The 11,536-nt window shown below is 46.9% G+C and overlaps 3 protein-coding genes across 3 annotated transcripts; 2 read left to right on the top strand and 1 right to left on the bottom strand.

Moving 5' to 3' along the window:
• Positions 1-401: 401 nt before the first annotated feature.
• adprs (ADP-ribosylserine hydrolase) lies at positions 402-3,033 on the top strand. Its single transcript, XM_083683561.1, has 6 exons — positions 402-711; positions 998-1,094; positions 1,353-1,560; positions 1,655-1,842; positions 2,111-2,211; positions 2,418-3,033. The coding sequence occupies exons 1-6, from the start codon at positions 525-527 to the stop codon at positions 2,765-2,767; spliced, it is 1,131 nt and encodes a 376-aa protein (XP_083539687.1). The 5' UTR covers positions 402-524; the 3' UTR covers positions 2,768-3,033.
• A 106-nt stretch (positions 3,034-3,139) lies between these two features.
• Positions 3,140-5,654, top strand: cinp (cyclin dependent kinase 2 interacting protein). Its single transcript, XM_083683937.1, has 5 exons — positions 3,140-3,265; positions 3,565-3,727; positions 3,895-4,027; positions 4,207-4,336; positions 4,642-5,654. Exons 1-5 carry the CDS (start codon positions 3,259-3,261, stop codon positions 4,842-4,844), a joined length of 636 nt encoding a protein of 211 aa, XP_083540063.1. The 5' UTR covers positions 3,140-3,258; the 3' UTR covers positions 4,845-5,654.
• Positions 5,655-5,663: 9 nt separating this feature from the next.
• znf839 (zinc finger protein 839) lies at positions 5,664-11,373 on the bottom strand. Its single transcript, XM_083683936.1, has 8 exons — positions 10,276-11,373; positions 8,924-9,853; positions 8,272-8,544; positions 7,753-7,845; positions 7,312-7,458; positions 6,896-7,015; positions 6,609-6,690; positions 5,664-6,428 (listed from the first exon to the last, which is right to left on the bottom strand). The coding sequence occupies exons 1-8, from the start codon at positions 11,128-11,130 to the stop codon at positions 5,683-5,685; spliced, it is 3,246 nt and encodes a 1,081-aa protein (XP_083540062.1). The 5' UTR covers positions 11,131-11,373; the 3' UTR covers positions 5,664-5,682.
• Positions 11,374-11,536: the final 163 nt, after the last annotated feature.

Genomic DNA, 11,536 nt, shown 5'->3' with positions numbered 1-11,536 from the left:
CGAACTCTCCCTCTCGGCTTGCATTAGTACCGTAATGAATGACATATGCGCATCAGTCTGTCTCCTAGACGTATCTGACTACTTTATTCAACAACCCACCAGGACAGTTGCAAGTAGTGGATGTACCTATTCCATATAAACTAGCGTCCTATATATAGGTATGACGTGATTTAAATCTTACTCGATTAGAATGACGATAACAAAACAAAGATAATTTTGTTTTGGTGCGTATATTACATTTAATTCGGTAGGCGTTGAGGACGTTGCAAGTAGAAATGTAGTAGATAGAACAGGATGTGGCACAACGTTCTCATATTTTAGTTCTATGTGGTATATTTCTGGCTGCAACGGTCTGAGCGTTTCACTTAGGTCAAACTGTCAACAAAACGTCCACAGGAAGAAGGACATCTGGACTGTTTTGGTTTTTGTTTTGTTCTAGCCCACACTGATCAATCGCTTGACAGGAGAGGAAGGGTACAGACAGTTATCCACTGAAGGTTAATCAATCCCTACAGCATCGCATCATGGCCATGACGGCGGTACGGGGATTAGGAGCCGGAGGACCGGCGTCTTTGTCCCGATTCCGCGGCGCATTAGTTGCCGCGGTCCTAGGAGATTGCGTTGGCGGAGAGTTTGAAGGTGCAGAAGAGGTCCCGATGGACCGCGTCCTGCAGCATCTAAACGGTTTGGAAGATGAGAGTCGTGGCGACGGTGAGAGAGACAAGCTTCATCCAGTGTCATTTGCAGGTCATGCATGAGAAACTCAGTAAAAAAAATCCTATCAATAAAATTCCATTGAAATGTTTGCACACGGCCTGACACAATACATCATACTTCGATTATACAAAGTAAAGTTGGTCCTTTTTCGTCTCTAATCGGTTCAGTGTGCAGCTTATGGTGATGCTGATGACAACACATTAATTGCTGTCCTATGTTCTCTATGAATGTGCCCAATATCAAACATCTATCACCCTTTCCCTTGCCCCTGTATTCCCAGGTATTCTACAGTACAGTGATGACACGGCCATGACACGCTGTGTGGTCCAGTCCCTTCTGACCCGGGCAGGCTTCGATGAGCAAGACATGGCCCGCAGGTAGGCCGACCTCCTTAAACTCCGGGGTTCATCTTGATCGATTGATTTATTGTATTGATTGATCAATTGAAATACAGTATACACATACAGCCACACACCAATCCAATGGTAGAACACAATAAATACTAAAAACATCAGTCTTATGACACAAAAAAAAGAAAGATTTATTTCAATCATGGTCCTGTATATTAGGATCCCAAAATGGCTTCTGTTACCTGGTTGATGCAATGGAATGTTGCTGTGCTGTTGCTGCTGCAGGTTTGCCAAGGAGTACAGCCTGTCACCAGGGAGGGGCTACGGCTCAGGTGTGATCCAGGTGTTGAAGAAGCTCGCGTCCCCGCACCTCAATGATGTCTTCCAGCCTGCACGTGCTCAGTTCAGCGGCCGTGGCTCGTTCGGGAATGGCGGGGCGATGAGGGCGGCTCCTTTTGCCCTCGCCTTCAGCAACCCTGCCGATGTCAGGAGGGTGAGTGATGGAGAAGATGACCCTAAAATCTGCTACACTACAATTCAGCTGTTCATATTGTCTAACCCCCCCCCCACACCTCCCTCCCTCCCAGTACTCCAGACTAGGAGCGATGCTGACCCACTCGTGTTCCCTGGGGTATAACGGTGCCGTGCTGCAGGCGTTGGCGGTCCACCTCTCCCTCCAGGGGGCACTGGCGGTGCCTTACAAGTTCATCAACAAGCTCATCTCTGAGATGGAGGAGGTGGAGGCAGAGGAGGCTGCTCGCAACGATGCCAGGGTGTAGGTGTGATGGACAGGGTTCGAAACCCGTGTTCTCCCATGTGGGAGACCTAAACGTTCTCTTGGCCTAATGGTAGACATCCTCAAGGCAGGGCTACCTCATCACAAGAGTGTGATTCCACATCACCTCTGCTGCAGAAGTTGTACCCAGAAGGACTATTAGGAATGCAGCTTCCCCTCACAATTCTAGTGTAATCATGCCAGTTTTTCTATTCCCCTCTCTTCCTCTCTCTTGTCCTCCTAATCATCCCTTCATTTTGTCCTCCAGCCTGAAGGAGTCAGAGTTCCCGTTCTGTGACCGTCTCCACAGAGTGAAGGACCTGATGGAGAGGAACAAGGTCAGCATCGAGGAGGTCATATCCGAGCTAGGTCAGTATGGTGACCCATGTGGTGCATAATTAATAAGATATTGTATTGGTGTCAATGTGCTGGTTTGAACCTCCAGGATTTTGTTATTCTTATAATGAGTGATTATGTAACAAGTAATGTAATGTAAATAGTTATCAGAGTGTATATCAATTAACATCTCTCTCTCTCTCTCTCTCTCTCTCTCTCTCTCTCTCTCTCTCTCTCAGGGAATGGTATCGCAGCGCTGCACTCTGTCCCTACGGCCATCTTCTGTGTCCTGCACTGCCTGGAGCCTCAGGAGGGGCTGCCCGAGCGCTACGGTGGCCTGGAGAGGACAATGGCCTACAGTCTGGCCCTGGGAGGAGACACAGACACTATCGCCTGCATGGCGGGGGCTATCGCTGGGGCTCACTATGGGGTCGATGCCATCCCCCAGACCTGGATGCGCTCCTGTGAAGGGGTGGAGGATGCTGATATGACAGCTGGACACCTACACACGCTGTACCAGCAGGCACCAGCAGAGGGAGCCGACAATCAGCCACATTCACACACCAGCACACACACAAGCACAGAGTGACTTTTGTTTTGAGGGAATACCCACATGTACATGTACACGACACACACACTTGCTCAGACACATCTGTCATACATCATGTTTATCCTCGTGTTCCCTGTTTGCCCTATGTTGAACAATCATATGTTATATGAAAAAAGAAACGCTATATGGATTAACCATGATGCATTATGAATGTTTTTATTGGAAAAGTATTTAATAAACGGTTTTTCATGTCTTATCCTGTGAACCCTATGATGTATGTTTATGTGATTGATTAAAGGGGATCAAACATTCATTCGGCCAAACTGAAGCCACTGATTTCTTGCAACTCTTAGTTCAGAAATCATACGCTAGGTGGGGGTAGAGCCTCAATAGATCCCAGGATAGGCAGAACCCAGGTTGAGAGAAGAAGTATGCGGAAGTTTACATCAAGAAACGTGTTCACATAATACAGTATTTTTACAATGAGATAGCTTCATATTAGCAATACAGACCATGGATTTACTGTAGCAATGGAAGGTAAGATTTAGGCTAGACGTTCGTAATCTACTAAATTGTCACATTACCTACTGACAGTAAAGTCATGTGTTCAGTGGTCAGGAACTGTGTCCCACATCAAAAGATACAAACAAGCATAAAACGACACCGACAACCTAATGAGATGTCCCGTCTATGCTATGGGCTCTTAATTGTGAATTTCCAGATAAAGTAGCAATCAAAGTTAAAAGTGAATCGATAACAGATTATTGCATGGTGTCATTCATCTCTGTAATAAAATGATATTTAATCTACTCATATATCTTTCCCCCTTGACCAAGGTTCCGACACGACTCCTGGTAGAAAGTCTGCCGTCAGTGGCAGTGCCAGGAAGCTGAAGGACAATGCTGCAGACTGGCACAATCTCATCATGAAATGGGACAGGCTGAATGATGACGGATCCACTATTGCTAATAAGATAGTCAATCTAGGAATAAGTAAAGAGTAAGTCAACGGTTCTGCAATGGGTTCCTATTATAATTCACAGTAACCTTTACTAAGGAAACATGACACATTCATGAATTAATGGACAATAAAAAGCTGGGAGGAAAACCAGCAAGAATCATGCCAAAGTGCTAGTTTGTATTATTTTCTCTTGTTTCTAACACAAGTTCACAGAAGGAGCTGCACATGTTGATGGAGGATCAAGATACACCTGGCACCCCTAGTTCAGAGAACTCCTTGAAACACAGTAGAGAACTAGAGGAGGAGTGTGCCAAGCTGCTTGATGTCGTGGACAAAATGGCGAGTTTACTCTGTGCCACAATGAGCAACACCAGCCAAAATCAATGGAGTCCTGACTCCTCCAGTGTTCATTGAAGTTTCTCCACCTTTCCTCAGTCTCTGGCAATACTGTACAAACAATACATTTCTCATTACTGACCGTCTCTCTCTCTCTCTCTCTCTTTGTCTCTCTCCATCAGACCTGTATCGTATCCAAGATGGAGAAGTTGGTCTCCTCTGAGAAGGGGATAATGGAGCTGGAGGCTTTCCAGTACGGAGCAGAGGGAAGACAGACGCCACTGTTCCAGACCTGGCCCACAGCACAGTTCGGTGAGACAGATAACTCCCCATCTGTTGGGTTGGGATGCCTACTCCAGGACTAAACAGCACTTTATGTGGAGACACATTGCATGACTGGGTTGGCTTAATCTTGGACTGGAAAATGATCCCTTACTGTTAGGTTTTCTCTAATGGTTAATAATGTTTTATGCATACTTTTATGTAGTTTTTTTATGTAGTTTAGGAAATGTAGTTTCTTTTGCACAATGTACAATAAATAGCCAATTCTATAAAGCTATCCAAGTCTAAATAATCTATTCTTTGTGCAGTCTTGTAATTAACATCTCTCCTTGCAGTGGATGTGTCCTCCCAGCTGTACAAGGCCTACAGCCAGGAGCTATCCCTGAAGCAGGCCATCCTTCAAGAATTAGCCCACACCGCCAACCCAGACCTCTCCATGGTCTACCTCTCCTCCTGGCTGTACCAACCCTACATAGACGACCACATCACACTACTGCTGGAGGGGCTGCTGCTAGAAACAGGACACAGACCAGTGTAACAAGACTGATGTATATCTTTTTTTTTTTACTGTACAGTACAGATTCAAAAGCATGACTTTTCATATTTGAAGAGATTACGTTTGTTTATTTACAAGTACGGAAAACCATAAAAAAAAAAAAATATGAATGTGACAAATGAATTCAACAACTCACAAGGCTCTTTTTAACGTTGACATGAAATGATAGAATGGGTTATTTTCTCATGTCGTTTATTGAAGAGAATGAGTTCCAACTGCATGTACAGACCGGCATATGAAATGGTTGTCCTGCACCAACGAATCATAACAATAACTGGCACATGAAAATGAATAAAATCACAATATCATTGAAGTTTGTATATTTAATTGTCCCCTTCCTTGCATAAAGTTCCCATGGTATTACAAACCTTTTTTATGTTTGGAAAACGTTATGCCCAAATATATAAAAAGTAATAAAATAGTGCAACTTTTTTTTTAAACTGCCTTTGATATTTATCTACATATAAACATATCACAAACAACTAAGCACTTTAGAGGAAGGGCAAAATTTGTGTCTAAATATGAAACCACATGGAAAAGAACGTTTACAAATTTACAAAGAATACTTGGAATACAATAAAAATCCACCAAGGTCGAACAAACATGGGGGGGTAAATGACTGCGTGTCATTCACACTGAGTTCACATTCTCTATCCCTCTCCTTGAAGTGTGCCCTCGTTCACTCCCCTCCTCTGCTCTGCTTCTAAATGCGTACTGGGGGAGTGGCTTCACACCTGCTTCAGAAGGGAGGGTAGAGAAACACAACTCAGTACTGATGAATTGTATGAGAGGGTGATGGGGGGTGAGGAGGAAGAGCGGATCATTGTTGCGCTGTTTTGGCAGCCTCCGCCTCGATGCCCAGCAGGGCGTGCACAGCCTCTAGGGGCACGCCCTCGGGGGCGCGGATGTGCATGGTAGTCCCGTCCGGGCCGTTGACGATGACGATGCGCTCCGAGGTCAGGTCACCTCCTTCAGAGCCCTCAGCCAGATGCATGGTGAGGCCCTCTGTCTGGATGTAGATCTCCTGGCCTGCCTGGCTCTCCAGACCCTCCTGAACCACTACCTGGGCCCCAGCAGTGGCAGCCTGGGCTGGGGTACACTGAGGGACCGGGGCCGACAGCTGCTGGGCCTCTTGGCCGCTGCTACTCCTGGGCTGTGGGTCTACTGCCAATGGGTCTGTAGCCAGGGCCTTCTCCAGTTCCTTCATCTGGTCTGCTATCTCACTGGTGCTCAGGACCTGTTCGCAAGGCTCTGCCCCCCCAGAGGCACCCTGTCCTCCATCCCCTGTGTCCATGGCCTCCGGAGGCCCCCCACTCCCAGACATGCTGTTGGAGAGGTGGTCCTGTATCAGCTCCATAGGGGTGATGGAGGCGGACGTGTCTGGGCTAGCCTCCAAGGGCTGGGGCTTGGGGGTGGGCTTGGGGGTGGCCTGGGCCTGGAGGGTGGCCTGGGGGGCCTGTTTGGGAGGTACCGAGGGGGTCGTGGTGGGTATGGGGATGGGCAGGGCTCTGGTACCCTGGGGGAGAACCAGGGGGGACACAGCCACTGTACACGTCTTCACATTGGCTGCAGATAAGAACACAACAATGATATTAATGATCTCCCAAATATGGTTTTGGATTTGGAATATAGCAAGCCTATCATCAAGGGAGCATACAACCCCGGACCTGGGTCAAATGAGAGGGGGATGGGATGCTTCTATTCACTCCATTGTACCAGGCAAATTAAGTGTGTGGTTTCACTCACCTGTTTTCTCTATCCCATTCTGTTGGATGGAAACACTGTTCTCCATCTTGAATCTCTTGGAAGGCGGCAACATTTTGGAGTTCTGAGTCAAGACGAATCGAGAATTAGCCGTCAACATAACAATTTCTCAACATAGAAAAACCTTCAATAAACCCAAGAGCAAGCCAGCTAGTGTAGAAGAGTGAGTTCTAAATAGCACGGTGCTTACCATGCTGATCTATAAACATGATATCTATGGTACAATAGCCGATACCATACCGATATCTAAACATGTCTATGGTGCCCACCTCCATGTAGCGGACGTTCTTGGTGTTAGTTGCCAGGTTGGTGGTGCTCTGCTGCGATGCCCCGGGGCCGAGGACCTTCATCTTGTTCACCTCATCAAAGATGCCAAGAGATTTGGCAACCTAGATGACAAGATGATGATCTATTGAGCCAGATATGAACATTGAGAATATCCTAGCCTGCCTCCGAAACTGTATAATATAAGCCAACTCATTGATTATTGTTGTCATGTCATACAGTGTGTATAGGGAGTGGGACAAGTGGTGTAGTCCTGATAAAACTGCTAGATCCGGGGTAATGTAGTCTTAACATCATGCTAGACCTTGGGTAATGTAGTTCTTACCGAGTGCTAAACCCTGGTTAATGTAGTCCAGATACACTGCTTGACCCTAGATAATGTAGTCCTAGCAGTGATTACCTCTACATTGTGGACCTCCAGAGCCGTCTGCAGACCCTGAGGACTGGTGATGTAGTCATGGGCCATCCTCTTGGCGTCACTGTGGAGCTGCTCAAACTCCCGGTACACGTCAGGGAAATGAGCCTTGGCCGGCCGTCCCTTCTCCACCTGGATCCAACCACATAATGTTTATTCAGGGAAGAATAGACTAAGAATGAGGACATTGTTCATTTGCTGATGCTAAACATGCGTCATAGAAAATGTGTCATAGACAATAACCAGGGGTCTTTCTTAAAAGATGGGGTCTTTCTTAAAAGATATCAATATAAACAAATCAATATAAACTTAATGTTAAGCCATTTAGTTGGCAGTTCTATATGAAAATGCTACTACTTTATCACCATGCAATCAATAACTCTGTTGTAATTGTGTTTAATGTCAGTGGTTGAGGTGGTTGGTTACCTTCATGAGGAGAAACTCCCAGAGCGTCAGGGCCTTGGCTAGGCGGGGAAGCACGACCTCCATCAGCTCCTCGTTGTCACACTGCTGGGCCACCTACACAGAGCACAGCAACATGTCACAATACCACACTCATACCTAGACCCTGTCCCGAAACAACCCAATGTCCCTTATCTATACAGAGCACGGCGACATGTCACAATACCACACTCGTATACAGGCTCAATACACTCATACCTAGACCATGTCCAACAGCCCCTAGTCCTTACAATATCAAACCTTCTAGTAAGAGTGTCAGCACTTTACAACCATATGAACACTAATTTAGATCTAAAACCTGGCTGGTCAAATACTCAACTCATTCCAGGGCCTGTCCAGAAAACCCCTAACCTCTGCTCCCTAGACACTTTATTAGATCTGAAAGGATTGGATAGGTATAAGCAAAATGGCGCAAAGCATGGTGAACATCAACCTAACATAAATGCTTTGAGCAGACAGAACATCACAGAAGTCTTTCTCTACCTCTTTCAGCCTCTCCATCCTCCTCTGGGCCAGCTGCTCCACACTAGCGCCTCCTAGCTTTGGCGGTCGGCCACGACGCCCCCTCCTCATCGGGTTTCCCAGTCCCACCACCTTGGGCGGGGGTCCTCTGGGTCGCCCCCGTCCCCGACCTCTGCCTCTGGGCCTCCCTGGTCCTCGGTGCTGGAGCTGGGGTTGGGCCTGGGGTTGGACCTGGCACTGGATCTGTCTGGTACCAGCTGCTGCTGCTGGGCCCTGTACTGCCGTGTTGTCAGCCTGTGGAGGGACAAACCAGTTGGTAAAAACACTTCTACACAGAGCTATCACGACCCATTCTGACACATCTATCATTATACCTCAGATATTACTATACCATAGCTATCACTACCTATTCTGACACTGCTATCAATGTACCTCAGCTATCATTATACCTCAGATATTACTATACCTGCTATACCTCTTTAGCTACCACTAATATGTCTCCAGGCATAGTAAAAGGTCAACATTGTTATTGTAGATTCACCCAGGTGGATGCTTCACATTGGTAGTTCTAGTGGGTAAGCCATGTAAAGCACTGGGAAAGAGCACACCTACATGAAATTAATCAATTTTCACATCAATATTTGATTCAACACAAGGTCCAAACCCTTCTTACTTTCTGTTGTGTAGTGGATGATGATGATGATGTTGATGACGATGCTGCTGTTAATTCATCTGCTTTCTCTTTCTCATTCTTAACGACAGTGGAGTCTTTCTGATCAGCCCCTGCGCCGGCCTTCTTTCCTGGGGGGTCTGCTTTCTGGGGGTCTGGGGTAGGAGAGGGCGTCTCCTCACCATGGGTGGGGTTAAGTTTGTAGTGTCTGTTCAACCCCCCGTGTCCTATGTACGCTTTGTCACACGTTTCACATTTGTGGGCCTTCTGCTTGTGACTGTAGCTGATGGACGACGACGACGTCGCCTCTCCCTTTTTGCCTTCCTCTCCGTCCTCCTCCTCCACACTCATCTCAGAGTAGTCGTCAGAGTCCGACTGGCGGCCGTCTGCCAGGTCCTCTGTCTTGATGAACTTGTAGTCCTTGGCCTTGTACTTCGGCGGTCTCGACACCCTCCCGGAACGGGTTTTAATCTTCGGCTGTGGCTTCTTCTCTTTGTTTTTGACCTTCTTCTTCTCCGCAGCCGGTTGGGCGGCGGGTTTAGCAGGTTTGACGGCTGTGCCGTTGACAGGGGTCTTTGCTGGAGTTGTGACCTTGGTCTGGACGTTGACCTTGGCATGGACACTCGTAACAGAGGTCTGACTCTGTACAGGCAGTTTGTGTACAACAGGAACGAGACTACCGACTACGGGGGTGGAGCTCTGCAGGAGCAGCTGGATAGGCGGTTCCCCAGGGTTCCCCTGTAAGAAGTACTGCTGCTGTCCAACCATTGGTGTGATGTGGATGATCTGCGGGCTGCCCACACTCCCATTGGTGGAGACTTTGACCTGAGGTTGACCCACAGACAAGGTCTTCTGCTGAGGTATCGTAATGGTCGTCATGGGTTTCAGCTCCTGCTTGGGCGGCATCTGGACTTGAATGTGGATGGGCTCCGGCTAGAGGAATGTAAACAGACACATTAATGTGGGTTCATATTGGTTAGGCAATAGTGTCTTACATCTGATCATGATGTCACAGGCAGTGGAGGCAGGTGGAGGTAGAAATTGGAGGGGTGACTCATTGTAATGCATGGAATGGAATGAGGAATGGTATCAAGCCAGTCCTCCGATTTCTACTGAGCTTCTAAGCATACAGACTTTGAAAAGGCTTTTGTGATTTTGTGCAACATATGATTTGACAAGTGTGCATATGCCAGCATTCTCCCTCTGCTACTGATAGTCAACAGTGAACTTCCTATTGCTGCTCACACAATCTATTGTTGCCCATCAGTTAAAGTGGCATAGGTTTGTAAAATAATGTTGATTACCACCAGCAATAAGACACTAACTCAAAGATACTATAACTATTTTGTGTTTACCTTTTTCTGGATCAGCCGGGTTCCATTGTGGGACTGCAATGCCACATGTTTGGCGACATTCTTCAGCTGCTGTGATGCATTCTGCACTGTGGTCAGAGGCTGGGGGCTCATGGTCACCACCTCGGAGTGGCTCACAGCTGTGAACAGGCCACTCGCGTCCACCGTGGCCAAAACCTGGTCCTGGGCTTTGACCGTCTGATTCTGTTGGCTTACCTGGACCAGAGACTGCTGCTGAGATTTGGTGACTTGATCTATCACTTGTTGCAGCTCGTTGGCCCCCAGTGTTGCGCTGGGAACGAACTGAGGAGTAGTAGGGAGTGTTTTGATGACTTGGTTATGTTCAAATAAGCGCGCTGCCTCGCTCTCCGTTACTTGGACAATCTGCTGTTTCGCCAACTGCTCCACGAGCTGTTGCTGCTCCTCCGCAGTGAGACCCGAACCCTCGACGAAACTACCATCCGGCTGCACGTAAATTATGGTGGTGGTTGTTGGTGCGAGAGTGTTTACAAATTCGGCATTCATTGTGGAATACTCTGTGGCCGTTGCAATACCTGAGGTCCCAACAATGGACGTTATTATATTCTGATCTTGTTGTTCGTTGCCTTCAATATGGGCAACAATCTGACCGTCCTTATTCACAAATGTGTCCCCTTGTTTGGTGCAGTTTTGGAGGAATTCTGTCAAGCCCTGCGTTGTCACCTCAGTCGCAGTTTCAACGGTTTTGTCGTCACAACCTTGGCTTACCTGGGTTTCAGTTGTTACCATTTCAGAAACACATTGAATTTGAGATACAGTACCGTGATCTCCGACTGTTATTGTACTTGACATATTGCTTTCATCCTCGTTGTCCGCCATTTTCCCTGTTGTAGCTAGTTAGCTGGCTAGCTATTCATGCAGTCCCCGAACCAATCCAATCGATGGATTAGGTACCCTGAATGTCGATCGATTTTTGCGTTCCAATTAGGTTTTTAATACAATATCTGCAACGAATAATTAAATGCACGAATGTTATCGGAAGATTTGTGAAACGGTGCAGTCAAGCGCTACAGAACGTAACGGTTCACGACGTGAGTTTTCCACTAGCTTGCTTCTAGCATGTTTTTTTTCTCAGGCAAGAGTCCAATGACAGCCTTTCCGTTTCCTGTCAACTAGCATTGACCATAGAAGATGTAGCATCTGTTTTGTGATAGAAATAGAAGCCCATTATAAAAACAGATATTTCGTTACAGATATTTAATATGTATTGAAACAGAGAGCCTCG

This window comes from Argentina silus (assembly GCF_951799395.1).
Source record: "Argentina silus genome assembly, chromosome: 13".
NCBI classification, from domain to species: Eukaryota; Metazoa; Chordata; class Actinopteri; order Argentiniformes; family Argentinidae; genus Argentina; species Argentina silus.
The sequence above is the reverse complement of the archived record's forward strand: the minus strand, read 5'-3'. Positions and strand labels throughout refer to the sequence as shown.